This window comes from Monopterus albus, unplaced genomic scaffold (assembly GCF_001952655.1).
Source record: "Monopterus albus unplaced genomic scaffold, M_albus_1.0 scaffold121.1, whole genome shotgun sequence".
Classification (NCBI taxonomy): domain Eukaryota; kingdom Metazoa; phylum Chordata; class Actinopteri; order Synbranchiformes; family Synbranchidae; genus Monopterus; species Monopterus albus.
Window position 1 is genome coordinate 568,949 of NW_018128001.1, and position 19,415 is coordinate 588,363.

Sequence of the window (19,415 nt, forward strand, 5' to 3'; positions counted from 1 at the left end):
AACCTGTCCAGAGAGTTGCTGTAGGTTTTCACCCGATGCCCATATGGTAGTGTCATCAGCAAACAAAACCACTTTCACTAAATCAGAAACCTTGCATATATCATTAATGTATAGTATAAATAATTTAGGTCCCAAAACTGAACCCTGAGGCACTCCACATACAATATCCAGCTCACTCGATTGGTATTCACCCAACTTCACAAATTGACGCCTCTGTGTCAAATAAGATGCACAAACAGCCGAGGCCCAAACCGACTCTAGCATGAACCACAATTATTTTAGCCTAACGCTGTCACATAAGAACAACAAGTATACAAAACATAATGCTAATGCCATGTTGGTATTTTCCAGCTAAAGCCGAAATAGACCTAGACACTGTTAAAGGTTTTGTCCACACTGGCTTTGAATTAGTCCAGTTTTTGGAGTTATTCGGTGTGTGATCTGAACTCTGTCCCCTGTCTAGGTGTTCAAAAAAAAAAAAAAGCTGAGTGAAAAGAAAGAAGCAAAAGAGCAAAGTGTTGCTCCTGGAACAGTGAGTGAAGCTGGTGAAAAATCAATGTCAGACTTCAGCAGTAACTGGATGGTACTTTAACTTAGTCCAGGCCTTAATGTAGAGATGCTTCACATCCATGTGTGTGAGCGACACACATCCAGCTCCAGTGTGAACACTGCTGAGCTCCTAAACTGGCACACAGGCACAGATTTCACTGAAACACCTGTTACATCAGGCCTGAGTCAGTTGGAGGGAAAACAGAGGACTTGTAATTTCTGTCATGGCCTTTGAGTTAAGGGCAGCTGGACTGTGGCAGGCTGTGGAGCCAGTTATAGCCTAGTATTTGTCCTGCTGTTGCATGACAGCAGTTGTGTATCCAGATACATGCCGTGAGTTTGGACACTTACCATGAGGTGATTAGGTACTGAGCCAGGTTGATGGCTATCGGCGTGCCGGTGATGGTGACGTGACGGTCACTCGTGCTGTCTATCTGACTGCCGATCTTGATCTGAGCCCCTGATACCTGCCGGATCTCACTGATCTTGGTGCCCTGGCGACCGATGATTGAGCCAATCAGCTGTGAGGAGGATCAGAGACAGAGGATTAGGATTAGAGAGTTTTAAAGGTGCAGGGTGTCGGTGCCGCATTTTGGGTTTTTTTCCATAAATGTTGCTGCTGTGACACGGCTGCCCCCCCGCCCTCGGGCACTTTGGCTACAAACCCAGTGACGGGTCTGTATTAATCTCTGTGCTTTCACATGTTTGTGCACTGCTTTACACGTGTACTTTAAACTTCTTAGCTTTGTATCACACAAGGTTATTCACTGGACCTGAACTGCTTACATGTCAATATAAAGTGGACAAGTGGGGGTGTTCTAAAACCTCTGACCGGTGGTGTATCATCCACTGAATACTTCTGGACACACACACACACACACACGTTTAACTACAGTGATGTCTCCAGGTTCAGTGCATCAGTAATGGTAAAGGAGGAAGTGGCCCCACAGTAACAGCTGCAGCAGGAGGAACATGACTAAGGACACCACTCTCTTTATGCCGCTTTATAATATTGTACTGTGTACTGCAGTACAGCTGTCGTTACTTTACAAATGAAGGTGTTTTGCACACACAAATGAAGACTTTATAAAATGTCTGGTTATAAACTACAGCTCAACAAGGACTCTACAAGTCCAGAAAGAATTTGACCATATTTTAAGAAAAGCCTCACTTTTTCTCCACACTGTAAACGTCTTAAACTTTAAAACCGTGAGCTCTTCTGACTTCACTGCACCCCCGTCCCACGTGAACCCGAACCTGCACCCGTTTCTCTCTCGTTTTTCAGCCTCTCCATCCACCCAAGCTTCTTCTCATCTTCTCATGTCTAAGAATATGAAATAGCAACAGGTGGTGCACTCTGACTCATCTTCCTGCCATGAGCTTAGTGTGGGTGCTATACTAGTCTCAGCGGGGGTTTGTCATGCTGTAGGTGTCACGGTAACAATAGACAGAGCGTTAGTGGCTTATCTCAGCCTCGGCTCAGACCATGAATGTGTCTCATTACCTCTTTTTTCTAAAAGGTAAACATGCGCTGACAGGCTGGTTTTAGCCTCCTGGCTCTCGCGCTGCATTTGGAGCCGAACTGCATAGTTTTCTCCCATCTATGCACAAATCAGAAAACTGATAATGGCAAAACTGAAGGATAAAAATAACAGCAAGGCAATCTGAGGACTGGGATCAAACAAGAGCCGGTGTCAGTTTCCTCTGACAACACAGTCGGTTTTAATGAGGCCGCAGCATAAAGCTCAACCTCCAGAGATCATTTGTTTCTCTGCGTCGAGAATGTGAAAAAACAAACAAATAGGTCCAATGTATGTAAAGGATTTAAATGTTTCAAGAGGAAGCAGCAGCAGAAATAATGAGGGAAATAACGTCAGTGTCAACGCCAGAGAGGGTGGAAATGTATCCAATAAAAAATGACAGTATGTTCTACTGATCCCCGTAAGGGAAGTTTGGTGTGAAGAGTCGCTACACAGAAGTCTAATTAACCCTCACTGTGGCTCATTAGCCTGAAATTTATCACTTTAAGGGACATGGCATTAAATGACTTTATCAGTTACACTTAATTATTTGTTTACTTGTGAAGAAAATTAAGAAGTAATAATGTAATCGAACTTTGCCTCAGAGGGCAGTGATTCAGTTCAGATTAATGACTTGTAATAACATTTAATTCTTCTTCCATTTAATACATTTCCTTCTTGTAGTCACATTAAGTTAATATTTGATTTAAAAATTCAAACTTGTTTTCCTGTTGGAACAGTTAATTATGTCAGAGTAACTTGATGACCACAGGCAAACAAAGCCTGCCCTGCGTACACACTGGCTCTGAGCTCGAAGCTAAATCAGAGAAATCATCAGACACGTCTTCCCTGGTCTCACCAAGCCGTGAGCCACAGCACGAACCACAGGGCGCCGAGCGGCCGCAGTCACGTCGGACAGCTCCGACACCGAGCTGCGCTGGCAGTCACTCCCCTTCTCTCCCTTTACTATGGACAGTTTGACTGTTACAGCTGCTGGACAACTTGACAACAGGCAACATTATTTCACTGAAAACATTTGAGAACACAGTTGCACATGAGAGGACTCATCTGCAAACTAATGGTGTCCTGATGCCAAGTGGATTCATAGACAAAATGGTCACTGACCACCTGTCGCCAGTTATCATTCTGTTAGGAACACCTAGCTCAGGCTTGGTCCTACAGCAACTCCTCCTCCATCAAGGCGATAAGGTTCAGTTTGTGTTTCCAGTGGTGTTGGTTCAGCTGGCTGATCACATCTCCAGCCTCCAGAGTGACCGCGATCACCTTCATGAAGGAGGATCCACTGCAGGGTTAGACACACAGACACCACTCTGGGTTTCATGCCTCCACGCCGGCGACAGCCGTGGTCGGAGGTGTTTTTAGGTTGTCCATCCGTCATCTGTTCAGCGCAGTATCTCAGCAATGCCCTGAGGGAATTTCTTCAAATATGGCAAAAACATCCAGCTCAGCTAAAGGTAAACTGATCAGATTTTGGTGGTCAAAGGTCAAAGGGTAAGGTCACAGTGACCTCACATCTGCCTGGCAGAGGCATACAAGGCGAGTTGGTAATTCTAGTTTTGAATGTGTTTAGGTCCACGTCACTATCTAACACAGACTGTAGAGCAGGCTGGGGCCAGTGATAGGGCCAGGTGGTTTCAGAGGGGAGAACAGTTGTGGAACTGATTCTCCACTTGCCGTCCTATTGAACAAACCTGGGTACGAGATGAAGAACAAAAGACAAAGGTTCTGTTCTGCTTTAAGCGATATCTGAATGAAACCTCTCAGGTATAAACGTCGACACTGCAGTCGGCTTCTCTCAGCCTTCTGACTTCTGTCCATCTATGACAGAAGATTGTTCTTTCTTTCAAGGGGTTCTTTCTCGGCCCTCCACTGCGCTGCCCCCTTCTCTCCTATATAACCTCTATGTTTTCTCTTCTCTCCCTATTTCTGTCTCTCCGCACCACAAACATTCCTTTCCCCACAAGTCATTTGACCAACAGGCCCTGATGGAGATATGCACCCTGCTGTAGCGGGCTATTCGCAGAAAGGGCCCTGATAGTGTAAGTGTGTGTTGCTGTAATGCCACTGTGACAGACTGAAGACAAAGTGCCAGCTGACAACAACCAGATCAGGACAATTTGTGTGAAATCCTCCTTTAGCTGCTGCCTGACCTCACAAACAGTCTCCTGTGACCAGCAGAAAAACAGTCGCACAGTCAGGCGACTCCAGTCTTCAGCCATAATCCCAGATGGAACACACACCGTTACTTTAAGCCAATATGTTTTTACACACCTATAGTAAATGTAGGTAACTGGGTGGAACCAGTACTGTACAGAGGCTGCACTGACCTTAAATCTCTTTCGTTGTTCTTACCCCCGCCAAGAGCAGGGGCCATGTTTTGTTCACAGCACAACTCAAACAGTAACAGATGGATCTGGATGCTTCTTTTGGAGAGGTAGGGTACGGCCCACGGACCAGTCCATTCAGTTTAGTTGCTGATCGGGTTCATCATCCACATCCAGGAATTTTTTTTTACAGGACTGTGAGATAGGGTCAGTTTGAATACGTTTGCCTCTAACTACGTACACAATGCTGAGACACACTGCACGATAACATCCCCGTAAGATCTATCCCACACCAAAGTCTGATCTGGATCCAAGCCACGTTTATTTATTCACTGTTTTAGAGCCACTTCTTTTTCAGTGATTCTCTGACAAGAAGTCTAACAAATAACAAGGATCCTAAAACAGCCTCAAACTAAATTCAAAAGCTCATAGCTGAACAAGAGCCACCGAGTAACTGTGATTCATTTCAATAATAATCGATAGATTATCAAAACTAAACACCTCCATGTAAATCCACCACGCCCCTCATGTTTGGGAGCTTAGTGCAGGTAATGTGTTTCCTAAGACAACACAACAAACACCAACAAATTTGTACTCTGTAAACTGAATCAGTGTATCTAGCAAGTCCCAAAACAGTGAACCTGCAGTAAAATGTTCACTGACAACATGTTGGATTTACTACAACAGCCCATCTTGCACCACAGTGTCCACAAACAGCAAATGGAGCATGAAGGCAGAGACTGAGTTTCTCATGAGTAAACCGCGATAGAAAACGCACAGTGCAGTGGCCACTACAGTACAAAGCATTAAACTCATATCTCTACCGACTTTAACAGATTTAAATGTTGTCCATCACGTGGGACACCTGGTCTGCTGAACAGACCCGGCGAGACTCGGCGGTATGAACAGACCACTATCACAACTCCTCCTCCTCCAGATGTTATTTATGACCTGTTCATGTATTTGTTCAGTTTTCTGGTCTCGGGGTAGAGGGTGTTGGGCTTCTACAGACTGCACAGCCCTCTGAAACCATTCAGTCATTTTTATCGACGCATCTGAAACCGACTTGAGATGTTTAATCGTGAGTGGTGAAGCTACAAACCTACGTCACGACTTCATTCACTCGTTTACCGAGGGACAGCGATCCCAGTGGCCCTCACAGGGAAAACAAGGTCTGGCTGTTACGCCGTCTACAAGGCTGACTGCTTTTAGCACGATGCCCTACAGTGTGATGTGCACCCCTCTGAGCAGTTTCATGTAAGTGCTGTTGGGTAAAACCGGCTTGAAGCTGAGGGGGAGAGGAGGAAGAGGATGGGCGGAGGGCTATTTTTGGGCGATTCCCTGCTGCCCTTGTAATTTAGAAAGGTTTACTGGGAGGGAGCGAGGGAGAGAGTCAGACAGGGTTGTTGTTAAATCTCTAACTGTGAGCTATAGGATGTCATTAGGCTGCTCTGCTTGGCCCTGCTCACTGACTCACACACACAAACATCACAGGGTATTAAGCTTTTCTCTGCTCTTGGTGTTTCTGTCTCTGCTTCTCCTTTATTTCTCTCTCAGGCCAGCCATATGTGCACATTAGTGTGCGAGCTGTTCGCATGTTTCTTTGTGTGTATTCATGCTAAAACCACACAAACACATGAACAGAAGCTCTGCTGCCTTTAAACCGAAGCCTGATTTGTGTTGATTATCTTGTCAGAGCGGAGTCGCAGCGTTTCTGCTGAAAACATGACCTCGCGCTCGCCCGTCTGCCCTTTCCTGTGCTGCTAAGAAACTCATCCACAAAGAATCAGCGTGGCGACGTGTTAACTGAACACGACTGCATGAGTTCCTTTGGAGAATGAAGGAGAAAATGGCTGAGCTGCAGGAGAAACATCGATGTGAAAACCACCGACAATGAAGGCTCTGTATTCTTATAGCTTCTGAAGTGCACGGTGTGCATAAGGTTCGTGCTCACCTTCTCCTGACTGGAGTAATTTGTCCCCATACATTCGTTCTTTGTCTTTAAAACAGGTCTAGCTTCTTATTTAAAATCAAAGAGCACCGATTACTGGGTTAAACTGTATGTTGTGTATTTTTCCTTCACTTTAAGGGTTTTGTTTGGTTTCTACTTGGTGTGCTGCTATATTACTGTGTATTGGTTTGTTTTTCCTGTTTAGGAAGCCTCTTGAAAACGAGATGCCAAATCTCACGGGGCTTATCCTGATATAATAAATCTCACCCGTCTTTTGGAGACAGAAGCAGATTGGATTAAGCAGGTTCACTTGAATTTGACTTGTCTGATTCCAGACTTCTTAACCACTGCTCACATCTCTCCATTTTAGTTTGGGGTGGCTGTGGCTCACGAGGTCGGGCAAGTCGTCTTCTGACCAGCAAGTTGGTGGTCGACTCGCGGTCTCCCCGCAGACACTGAACCCCGAATTGCTCCCGGTGGTTCGACTGGCGCCAGTGTGCGGCAGCCTTGTCGTCATCGGTGTGTGAATGTGTGTGTGAAAGGGTGAATGGTGTATGATCTCCTGTAAAGTGCTTTGGCCAGTGAAACACACTGTGAGAAATGTGCTATATAAATACAGTCCATTTGACCGTTTTTCTCCTTTTTGTTTCTGTGGCCAAGCCAGAACACCCCAGTGCTGCCGAGGATCCTCCCTGTGGTCAGAGCAGTCTGCAGGCCCCGAGCTGGCAGCTGTATTTAACCCCCGCCGCTCTGTGGATGGAGGAGGAGTGATAGAGTCAAATGAGAGAGAGCAGGGGGAATACATCCTCTCAGTGTTAATGGGTAAAACACTTGCTCACAGCACTCTGTGACATTTTCACCACATTTCTGTGGATCATCGATGAACCACATCTAAACCTCTGTGTGGTAGATTTTATTAAACTATCACAACATCAGCTGGTTTGTTGTTGCCGTCTGAAGCCTGTAAACGGAGCTGGAAGGTGAACAGGAGTGAAGGCTGAGAGCCAGTCTTCCACTCTGGTCACCGGTACACGTGGTTAATACTGTCATAATAATGCAAGTACAGATACCTACGCCTTGTTTTGCTGGGGAGGAGCAGGGGAGAGCCACGTCTGTACCAAAGGTTACTGCTCTGACCTCCCGACAGTCAACGTGTCCATCAAATATCATGCGTCCTCGAGCGTGACCCTGAACTGTCTGCTTCACTGCCGGCATGTCGTTAGCTGCTCTACGGTCAAGCCGAGGGGAAACAGTTCCTAGGTGAGGTGAACACAGCACCTAGTAACTATTCTAGAGAAAACTGACGGAAGCTAACGAAGGACGAACCCAGCTGAATGTCTGAATACTGAGCCCGTTTTCTTGCACGTGAGCAAACCCACGTCACACCATGCAAAGTCATCAGCTCCTGTTCACACTACGCAGACGAACGTCAGCTGGGTTGACAAAGTCTGATTGGCAATTATGAGACGAGATCTGAAGTGACAGCGTGAGACACGGTTTCTAAACAGACGTCTGCCATCGTGTCAGAGATCAGGGTACTAGTTGTAAACAGTGAATAAGCTGAGTGTGTGTGACGTGATCTGGATGAGTAATGACTGTGGGAGCAGGTGGTGTGATGCTGTGTCAGCCGGATGACAGATCACGTGTGTATGTGGAAACAGTACTGCACATGTGTTCACATCTGGACTTACATCGTTTGGAATGAGGAGCTCCTGAGATGTGGTCTGGGAGGTGGCGTCCACCGCTCCTGACAGACAGTAGTGAAAGACACCCACTGTAATTCTGCACTTCAGTATCACTACACATTACAACCCATCGGCTTCTTTTCATTATTGACAGAAACAGTTACAGGAGACAAGCACACACACAGCACCAGGAGCAGTGAGGAGGAGGAGGAGGAGGAGGAGGTGAGGAAATGCCAAAAACTACACAACTAAGAACAGTCACAAATGCCAGAATGATTTTTGTATTTTCCTCTTTCTAAAGCAGCATGGTCTCTCTTTCTTTTATTCTTTCCTTCGTTCCATAATTATGCTTGAGAAGAGGCGGCTGTAGCCACCAGTAGGTGACAAGGTGCATACCATCAATATGTGCTACAGCCACGACGACAGCAGCACCAGTCTCAGATGGTGATATGAGGAGGTGGTGGGGGCAGACGCTGGAGGTCAAACTCCACCTTTATTGTTCTAACAATCACGACAAAGGTCCAGCACATGCTAACGGCCTACGGAGCTGGCGAGGAGGTGGAGTGGGGCCTGCTGACCCACGTCTATGGTCCTGATGACAAACTGCTAATGGCCACTTGATTTTGATGTTTGTGTGACCTGTTTGCTCAAAATGAGGCTTTTGTTTGTAGAAACATATCAAATCAATGAAAACGATGTAATAAACGTAACAGAAGCAGAACACAAAATAGAAAAATGTTAAATTATTTGAAAAAATAAAATGGAATTGAAACGCAGCAGCAATATAAACCAAGTGCTGCACCTTGGTTTTCACCTTTTAGCCACCGTTTCAGAGCTGCTTCACTGAAACATTCACAGACGAGGTCTGATGTGATGAGAGAGCTGCTCTGCCGGATGCTTCGGCTCAAAGTGATTACAATGCAGAGCTGCACACTAGAATCACGACTTCAGAACATTTATTATCTCATTTGGCACTAAAGGTTTCCCACAGGTTGGCATGACCGACGGGAATAACAGAACGACGGCGTCTTTTAAAAGACAATTCAGAGCCGGTCTGATAAAATTAATATGTTCCTACAAACGTCCCGTGTTTTTGATTGAGAGGATGATGAAAGTCGAGAAAATGACTTTCCCTCAAATTGAAATAAGGTTTTTGAATCAAACTTTTTCTGTAGTTTCTGTAGTTTGTGTAGTTTGTGTCAGAGGAGTCAACAAAACAACTGAAGAACTGGGACAACACAACTGAATGCGGATCAGCCAGCTGGCAGCCCAGCTGTGTGTGTGCGTACCAGGTAGAACCGACGTGGCTGGCTGGCTGATCGGGGCCAGGCCCTGCTGCTGCATCGACAGCTGGTGCAACTTTGCCAACTGAGAGAAGAACAGGGAAAGAAGAAGAGTAAAAACTGGAGACTAAACCCCAGTCATGTGATAACAGCCAAGTATTCACAGAGAATATCAGGCAGTAAAACTGTAGTTTTCTTTTACCTCTGAATGTGGAATGCCGTAGTGGCTCTGTACTGCGTATGTCTGAAAAGGAAAGAGAACAAGTGTCAATAAAGTCAGTGCGTGTAAACTTCCAATGTGATGGCGTAGGAGGGTGTGCTGAGTTCCAGTATCTAAGTCCAGCTCCTCGGACTGTGTCCTCCTAATCCCAGCTTTGTTCCCACCTTCACAGTTTCAGTTTGATTCATTTACTAACATCTGTCAAAATCAAGAGCAGCTAAGAGGCAGAATTATAAAAATGTTGGGGTGTTATTCTTCTAGATCTTTAATACAGATCCAGGAAGCCATCAAAACATCTCACTAATGTATTTTGATGAAAATAGATGGCATTTTTCATGTTTCTCATAGGGCCCATGAAATTATTTGAAAGATCTCAGGAAACCTGTCAGTTAAGGTCCAAACAAGCTAAAAATCTCTCTCTTCTTTACAGAGAAAAGCGTCGTGCTTTCCAGTGCTCTACTTAGCACAGACACACTAGAGGAGCTGCTAAAAGCGCTACTGTGAAACAGCTTTCACTCCAAAATCCATCCTGCTCACATCTCCTGTGACTTCTCCCGCTATTGGCTCCTTCGAGTGTCTGCATTTCTCTCTTCAAGATCATGATTTAAAGAGTTTGAGGCCGTCCAAAATCCCCGACTAAACTTCAAAGAGAGCAGACACTTCCTCAGGCAGTGCATGAGACAGGCTGAGAGCTGGGGGGGGGGGGGGGGGGGAGAGAGCAGGAACACCGTCTCCCTGAGGGTTGGCGCACCTTATATAACTGATTTCAGAGCCGTAATCTTTGACGCAGCATTGCCACTACATGTGAACTTTTGACTCCTGGGCAAACGGGGATGTGGACGACAGAGGAAAAAGGCATCTACAAGCAGATCAGACCCGGGTGTGACAATGAAATGCTTCTGATTGATCTGCTGGTAAATATTTATACATTGAGGCAAACATATACTCACACTCTAGGCCTGCATTTTATAACTTTAGTAACTTAGGAAAAGACCGTGTGTCTAGAGGAGTCCTAGCCTGTGGGAGGACGCTGTGCAGGACACTGCCAACACGTACCGCCTCTGCAGAAACTCTGTGTCTTTATAAGCTTACACTTTCTTGCAAAGGGGGAAATGCAACTTTGCAGAGTTGATAATTCTGTCAGAATGAACAATGTCAGGAGGAATAAATCACAGTGATCACTGCCTCTAGCAGGTGTTAGTGTACACTGTTATTAAGCCTAAACCTTTTATTAAGCTTAGTAACTGTCATGATGGGCATCTCAACCTCAACACAGGTTGGTGACACAGGCTTTTATATCTTTTCTTAAATAGGTTAAATTATAGCACAGCAAAAATATTTTGAGAGAAGAGATGAATGCAGAATAAGTGGAACCAACAGCAGACGTAAAGCAGAAGGCGCATGTTGTCATCCAACATCACTGCTTCATGTGCACAGGTCGTGCACGATGCAGCGATGCCACAGGCTGTAAACAATGTGAGAGGGTAGTCGCACACAGCTGAGCCAAACTCCTTAGTGCTAACATGCTACACAGCTCACCAGTGTTTACTTGTAGTCTACAGATGGATCTTTGGTCGTTATCCTCGTCTAATTACTTCTGACATCATATATTTGCATATTTCTTATAACCTAGGTAAGAAGTTACACAAGTAATTTGCATACACACATAAAGCCTACACTTTAACAATGGTGCTGATTTGTGCATTTTGTTCTTCCCCACATCTAACACCCTAAAGGGAAAAGTACAAACCACCGTGACACACACTCGCTGACTATGCCTTTAAATATGGGTCCTGAGCTACATGTGGAAACCTCCTAACTCTCATTTGAGGGACTTCAGGTTTTGCCAGATGCTAACTGTTTGTGCGCCCTCTCAAAAGGTTTAACAGCCGACATTTAAAATGGCTGGAAATCAAACCTCTGTGTTACGCATAGAGGATTTCAGCTGTTTGGTGCACGATGTTATAATTAATCTCCTCAGCCTGGAGAAATGCCTGTTCTTCAGTATTAATGACGGTCGGTGGAGCACAACATGGAGCAAGATGACGACCCTTTCAAAGCTCAAATGTTATTAATATTCACATTAATTAACAGTGCAAGGCTCTCATGAATATCCACCCGTTTCTTAATATAGCATGGATCAGAGAGCAGTGTGCAGGAGGCTGAACAACAAACAGAGGAGGACTTCATGTCAGAGCACCTCTGCAACTTGGCTCATAAGGCTTTTAAAAGATAAAATCCATGCTGTTGGACCTGGTGACATATTAGGATGTGCATATGTAATAGTATATAGAACAGAAATGCGTTTACACTTGGTCTAAAGGGCTGTCTGGTGCCCATGGCGGCCATGTTTAACCAGACCTGATCATCTCCCTGTAGACTTGGCGACCTGCTTAGCAGTTATCTTCTTCACTTGAAGTTGAATTTTTTGGGACCCTGACCTCAAAACTAGGCAGTGAAACCAAGCAGTGCATTTCACTGTGGCTCAAACAGCAGCACTCCACTGAAGGGACCTATGTACTGGTCCATACTGATCTGCAAACTGGACAATTTGCCAACACACAGCAGCTTATCAAACTATCTACTCATATGTCAGTGAAACTGGACATACAGCCAGGTGACAAGTTAAAAGGAATAAATGAAGAATACCTGACTGTAAATCCAACCAGCAGGGTCACTGATCAATCAGCTGATCATTGTCCTGATGATCTGATTGACCAGTTTGTCCCCAGAATGTCAAACACTGGGAAAAAGTCCCACTGTGACTCTCCAGAGCCAAAGGTGGCGTCTCCACACGTCTCATTGTGTCCAACCAACAGATCCACAGAGACTCAGCTGATTCTCATGTCTGACAAAGAAAAGCATCAGCTCCTCACATTAAAGAAGGTGGAACCAGAACATGTCGGTGACTGTTGCTTCTAAATAGCTGAGGTTCATTTTCTACCAGTGAACTGACTCATGGCTGCAGCTCTAGGTCACTGAATGACTTCATAGCGGGGTCGGACACAGCGGGGTCGGAGACAGCGGGGTCGGACACAGGGGGTCGGACACAGTGGGTTCGGACACAGTGGGTCGGACATAGTGAGGGTGAGGACGTTTCCTCCTCCGACAGAGGAGACATGTCCATTCCATCTGAACATGCTTTTTGAATTTTTTTCCTCCTGTGTACTTTTTAGCAATTTCTTCTTGAAGTGGAAATGCTTTATGACATGCACATCAATGCAATTTAAAAAAAAAATCCAATTTCCACTTTTTCAATTACTCTGAGTGTGAACTTGCAGGATGCAAAGAGCAGATGTGAAATGCAACAGTGACCTCAGGTGGGCAAAGTTGGTCTCTGCAGCCAGTAAATAGAAACAATCAAGCAGTTGATGTATTTCACCTGCTTGGACAGGAATGGAAAACAGTAGTTTAACTGACGCTGTGAGGCTCAACATGAGTAGATTTGGTAGTAAAATGTCACTAAAGAGCAGCTTTAGCTTACAAAGTGCACTGCTCATATTTATGCTGGTATTTGGTGTGTTGAGGGACCATGGTGATGCTCAGGTGAGCTCCCATCCTCTTTGTTAAATCAGCTTGTTTTGTAACTATAGCTTAAAACAGTTGTAAAATAATGAGGTGTGTTGCTTTGCTCTGTTTGCAGATGGACCGGCCAAAGAGGGTCCGGCCACGGTGGGTCGGACACAGTGGGGTCGGACACAGAGGGGTCGGACACAGAGGGGTCGGACACAGAGGGTCGGACACAGTGAGGGGATCTGGTTTGGAAGGAGGAGGCTTCTTCCTCCAACAGAGGAGACTTGACAAGGCTCTGGAGACTTGGTCCTGCTGGGCGCTGGGTGATGGTTTGTCACCAGCTGTATCTGCACCACATATTTTCCTAAACCTGCCGTAGGAACCAATTGTCCAGCCATTAATGACACCAGATGTGGCTGACAACTGAAGAGCTTGTACAGTTTTCTTTCCTGTTACTCTTGGCTCAGTCTCTCCTAGTCTCTTCCTCTCTCTGCTCCTGTGGAGCCTCCATTAGTTGGTGTTACTGTTGTCTGACACTCCCAGTGCCTGACAAACAGCACACACACACACTTACTGTAGCTAAAGATGGCTCTGGAGCATGTGGGCCTGTCAGTGTGATGGAGTAAAGTGCTCTTCTGTTCTCTATGCCTGTCTTTTTCAGCCCTTTGAGCCGTCCTCCCATTTGTCTGCCCATTGAAGTCTCTCTGTCAGTTCTGTCCGGCCACGCGTCTCTTCAGACACACAGTTAATCTGCATTTAAGTCTGGTGCACGGTTTGGTCGACTGTGTGAAAGTTTGAGGCGGATCAGTCTGTGTGTTAGTGAGTTTGCCACGTTGAGGTTCTGCCTTTTCATTTGTTGAGTCAGTAAAGGCTCACTGACACCGAGCAATAAATCACCGACAAAACATCAGGGATCTCAGTTACTGTAATATAATAATATGTTCTACAAATTCCCAAAACACTGTCTGATTCCAAAAGTCCTTATGGATTTCACCAATTTTAGTCCAAATCTGTCCTCGGTGTATAGTCGGTCCAAGCTGAGCTCACAGACGTGACAGATAGATATTCTGTTTTAGATTCAGCCTGATGTCATTGTCTCTGTCTATAGCAGGAAAACATCTATAAACCGACTTTGGAATCGGAAGAAAGACACTGGCTCCGTTTGGCAGTTTGCAGAGGCAATGCTAAAGGGAAACCACAACGTGTTCATGGAGATCAAGGTGTCTGCATTCTCTCACAGGCTATTTGCATGTAGATGAAAAGTGTTTAAACGTGTGAGGAATTTGGCCCAAAAGAAAAGTGTGAGTAATGCTCAGTGTTCACCGGCTGGTTGAAGGACACTTAGCCAATGATGGCTGTTAGAAACCGACCTCAGCCCATTCAGTCATGAAAGCTGATTGTGCAACAGTATCTGTAGAGCAGACTGAGGAAAAATCCAGAAGGTCAAGAGGAAATTTCATTAAAATTGTCTTTAGAATTTGGTTTAAACTGCTGAGAAAATTGCAGGTTTGATTCATACAAGCCAAAGTGCATGTTCACATTGAGAAACTGGTGACTATCAGATCAACATAAAATGAAATACCGTCATTTCCAGACTATAAGCTGCTACTTTTTTCGCTTCATGCACACACCCTCATCATGGAAAACACACAATGAAATGCATATGATGCAGCTTTCTCGATCTGGCTGTCGAAATATCTCATGTTACAACGTGGACACCTGCGGCTATGTACAAACTGTTTTTTCGTTTTAAATTTAGTGGGTACGACTTATATTCAGGTGCGCTCAATAGTCTGGAAATTACGGTAAAAGGAGTAAAAACCATTTGATTGGCAGGTTCTAATTTTACATGAATCTCTACAGTCTAAATGCCAAAGAGTGTAGATTTAACCTACGTGCCTAATCCTGATCTGATCTGCTCTGTGATGTGCTGACAGCACGAGACAATTCGTAACGCTGTCCTACAACCTGAAGACACACCGAGCACAAGGGGCTCTGCTGCTTCAGGCACTGTGACATACACTATCTAGTGCAATGTAGGAAGATCCACGAGTCTGAGAACAGATGCCTGAACACTACACAGGTTTACAGACATCTGAGACAATGCACACAATCACAGCTGCCACTCTCATGTTCTGCTGGCCTCTTGTTCATGTGCGACCTCTCTACTGGCCCTTGAGGAGACGTGCTACTGCTTCACTTTGGTGGGTCGCTCACGGCCCTTTGCACCTCAACTCCCTTCCAACAAAACATGGATGTCAGTTACCCGGATGATTGTTGTTCTGGTCTCGTAGAAGAAAGGAGGATCAGCCTGCTTCTTATTCTATGTGCTGCAACTGCTACCAAAATCTGTCAGTGAACAAAACAAACCTCAGACCTTTCAACCTCCAGCAGATGCACACAAGGTCGTTCAGAGCAGAGAAGGTTTTTCTTTGGTACATTAGGTTTTATGTTGGAAAGATCATCTGAGGTGACAAGAGCCTGTGTGACAACACTAACCATTACAAAGCAAAATAACGACAGCAGGACCATGAGTAAGAAATGCTCTGACTGTGATAAGCACCAGTGTTTCTGCTACTTGTTGTACTTGACTCTGTGGAGACACTGGGGTTCAGCACAGGGTGCTAGATGGTACCCTGCTCCTGTACTTCAAATTCAAGCACACAGAGTTAACCTGCTACTACAGCAGATGCCTGTGTGGCTGTTTCACCAGAAGAAATGAATTTTCACCTGGTCTTCAGATGTTCTGACCAGTCAGACGTCACAGAGGTAATAACCCTGACATCCTGTGGGTTGAGGTGTTCATACTGTGCTCTGTGGCCTTCACCTTCTCTCAGCCTTAGTTACTGCGTCCCAGCATTTTTTAGTTTTTCATGTGACAAAGAAGAGCCTGTACTGAGCCTCTCTGTGCTGAGGTGTTAATCTGGGATCCTTGACAACTCTCATCATCTATTTCTTCCTCTCTGTGGTTGCTGGCTGCAGCGGTGTGCGAATTCACAGTGCAATAGTGGTGTGATTGGATTCAAGTCCCTCGGCTGTGTCCCTGGCTCTGGGGAGTCATTTGTTTACCTGCACAGCTCAGGATCAAGTGACTTCTTCAGATGAAGTCAGATGAAGATCAATTGATTTGTCACTACAATAAAACCATGGTGAGGCTGGATTGATATTTCAGTCCTGTAGTGACAAAAATCCTGATGAAGAGGAGGAGATCTTTCTACATTTACTCAACAATTGTTCTGTACAAATGGTTTTGCATATTTCAACCCTGGATCAGTGCAACTTGTTAGCAGACAAAAACAGGCAGTGAGAGTGACCTTTGACCTTTGACCTTCGCCCCCAGGCGGCAATACTCACTTGCTGCAGGTCCACTCCTCCCTGTGCCACTGAGAACAGGGGGTGAGAGCCAAAGTCTGAAGCCTCGAACACCTTCAGGCGCACAGAGAGACACAAGCACAGTCAGCACTCGGGTTAGAGCTCCACACTCATCAAACTTCAACTTGTCAACAAGGGGGAACAACCCAAGAAACCACATCATGTCCCAAACCCCTGCAAGAACCCGGTGGATGCATTCAGTAAACAGAGATACGAGTTCAAGGATAAAGCTGTTTTAAAGCCTAAAAATCATGAAGACCTTTGAATGGTATGCAGTCCACTTCTCTGTATAATATTTTAGTCAGGGCATGAACTTTGAAATGACTGATCCTCTGTGCTGTGCGGCGGAATAAATGAAAAAAGATAAGAAGTTCATTAAGGCTCCTGTTTATCGGCAGGTTGAAGATGAGCTAGAACAAAAAAGAACAGAAGGAATAGTTCACTGATCCCTGAGGGGAGACCGTCACACGGCAGCTCGTACACACAGTGAGATGACAAAAGGTGTGGTGGTGCTAGTGCAGCGTCGAGGGAGCCCCCACGCGGCCGAGGGAGCCCCCACGCGGCCGAGGGAGCCCCCACGCGGGCCACACAGCAGGGGTAAATCATGTCTGGGTGTCAGATTTGATATGAACAGGACAAAACCTGACCTTTCTGATTTGCTCTCTTTTACTGGGCAGCTACAGAACCACTAAAGGACGCCCCAGCACAGAGTCCCAGAATAGCTCCACCTTGACTCTCTGGGTCTCTGAACTCTCCTGGGGGGATGAACACCGTTCTTCCAGCAGATGTTCCCTCATGTAGCGTTTTGAGGATGATGGAAAGTGCACGGTATTAACACACCTGCACGTGCACACACTACCTTGTTTTACTGAATCTTTCTCATTGTCAAGTTGATTTTACTTTTCAGATGGTGAGACATAAGGATGGATTTTAAGTTGTGAACGTGCTGTAGCTCCAGTGTAACGTGCTCTCAGCATCTGGGACAGTGATTCCACTGTAGGCTATCGTGACAACTTGGAGCCTCACAGCGCTCACCCACAAAGAACCAAATGTCCCAGACAACAATGCAGAGAGACGTCCAACCACGGGCGAGTCGATCTCCAAACAATGTCTGTCACAGCCCAGTGATGTGTGACCAAGTACACAGAGATCTGTTGCTCCTCTCTCTCAGGGAAAATCATCCATAGCTTGAACAGAGCAAATGACAACCTGCAAACTGCCAAGCGCCAGTGCACTGCTGAAGATGACCGCACACAGCAAGACTTCATCAACCACCAGAGCACCAGAGTTCCTGTTCCTGGAAACCTTTCAAAGATTAACGTACTTCAGGAAACCTACTGGGAAACATCGTTAGAGATGCAGGACTCCGGTTTTGTGATACTTGTGCAGGAAGAAACTAGGTCAGGCCATTTGACTCGTCCATCTCTGTCTCCTCCCTCTGAGCTTCACTGTTGTCCAGAAACTGTTAAGACCCGTCTCTGTCTCCTCCCTCTGAGCTCCACTGTTGTCCAGAAACTGTTAAGACCCATCAGTGACCACTCTGCTGCACCATCACCACACCAAACACACACCGTCCTGTTGCCACAAACACTTAGTAGAGACCAAGTGTGGGTCAACCCACCACTGAAAATAGTCCCCGACAAATGTGTTACAGCTACTTTAGGAAATCACTGATTGTTCTTTATAACTGAAACCATATATTTGTGTGTTTATAGATTTATGCCTGCAGTAAAATAAAACTGGGCTTGGACACGAGAGCCACAGACACTAATGTGTGGTTCATGTTTATTATACAAATTTAGACTCAAACATATCGCACAATGCAAACAGTGAGCCGTTGGAGTGGTGGGACGGCTGTGATGGCTTTAACTAAATCCATTCTTTAGTTTTAGCTTTGAGGCAACAAAGTGACTCCCTATTTCCATGTGACTACAGAACAGTGTGTAACAAAGTTTTATAAACACACCATCTACAAAACAATGTCCTGAGGTTTTCCATATTCATATCACTATTTGCATTTACACGGCACCCATCAGGTCTTCTTCCCGAGGTCTCTCGTTTCCACCAGCAAAGCTTTTCTGGGAGAGTTTGTTCTTATGCAAACTGTTGGTGCCACTAAACAGACTGTAAAGCTGTGGAGGAAGATTTGTGATTTTGGCCAGTATAAAAAATGTATTTACCCTAAATGAATGGAAAGTCAGAACTGGTGGAACGACCCATCAAACTCAGCAACAAGTCTCTGGTATTTCTCATGTTGCTATAAATCTGTTTACACACTGACACTGTGGGGACTTAAGGGGACAAACACAGGTCACAAAATGTACGTGTCACGTCTCCTCAGTTCCTCTCTCCTCGCATGTGGGCGGGACTAAGGCATGAGGAAGAGATGCAAGTGAGGAAACGTAGGTGCATACTTGAGGCTTGTACCCAGTGTGAAGTTTCCACGAGGACTGAAAAGTGTGTGTGAATAAAAGGCAAAGCGAACATGTGGGCATTTTCTATAGCATTCAAATTGCAAACCAAAGCAAATTCTCTGACAATAAATTATGTATCAGCTCATTGTCCATTCCTCATCAATCCATCCATCACTTCTTCCCTCCCTAGATCGCCCTCCATCCAGCCATCTCTCCAACCCATTAATCCGTCCACCCGTGCCTCTCCACCTTTCACGCTGCCGTCTGTCTCATCCATCTTTCCCTTTATTCCTCCAAATAACTACCACACCGTCTCACCTTCATCTTCTTTGCCTCCCTAGCTCTGCATGACTTCTTAAACTTCACCCATCATTCTTCTTCCATCTTATAGTCTGCTGATTTCACTGTTTTCTGATATTGTGATTGCTTATTATACGTTTTGGGCTCGGTCATGAAGGCGGCTAAATTACTCTACCTGGTTTCCTGCCAGCAGCACAGTCCCCGGGGTTGGGCTGGGTCGGTATGGAACAGTCGCTCCCTTTGGCGGAGACTGCAGACATGGA

At 45.5% G+C, this 19,415-nt stretch overlaps 1 protein-coding gene across 1 annotated transcript in view; it reads right to left on the bottom strand.

The window, feature by feature from the left end:
• Nucleotides 1-19,415, bottom strand: part of pcbp4 (poly(rC) binding protein 4) — a 110,889-nt gene that overhangs the window by 8,674 nt on the left and 82,800 nt on the right. Inside the window, 6 exon segments of the mRNA XM_020612135.1 lie at nucleotides 901-1,070; nucleotides 8,057-8,112; nucleotides 9,340-9,418; nucleotides 9,536-9,577; nucleotides 16,421-16,492; nucleotides 19,328-19,402. Coding sequence (XP_020467791.1) covers nucleotides 901-1,070; nucleotides 8,057-8,112; nucleotides 9,340-9,418; nucleotides 9,536-9,577; nucleotides 16,421-16,492; nucleotides 19,328-19,402 — 494 coding nt within the window.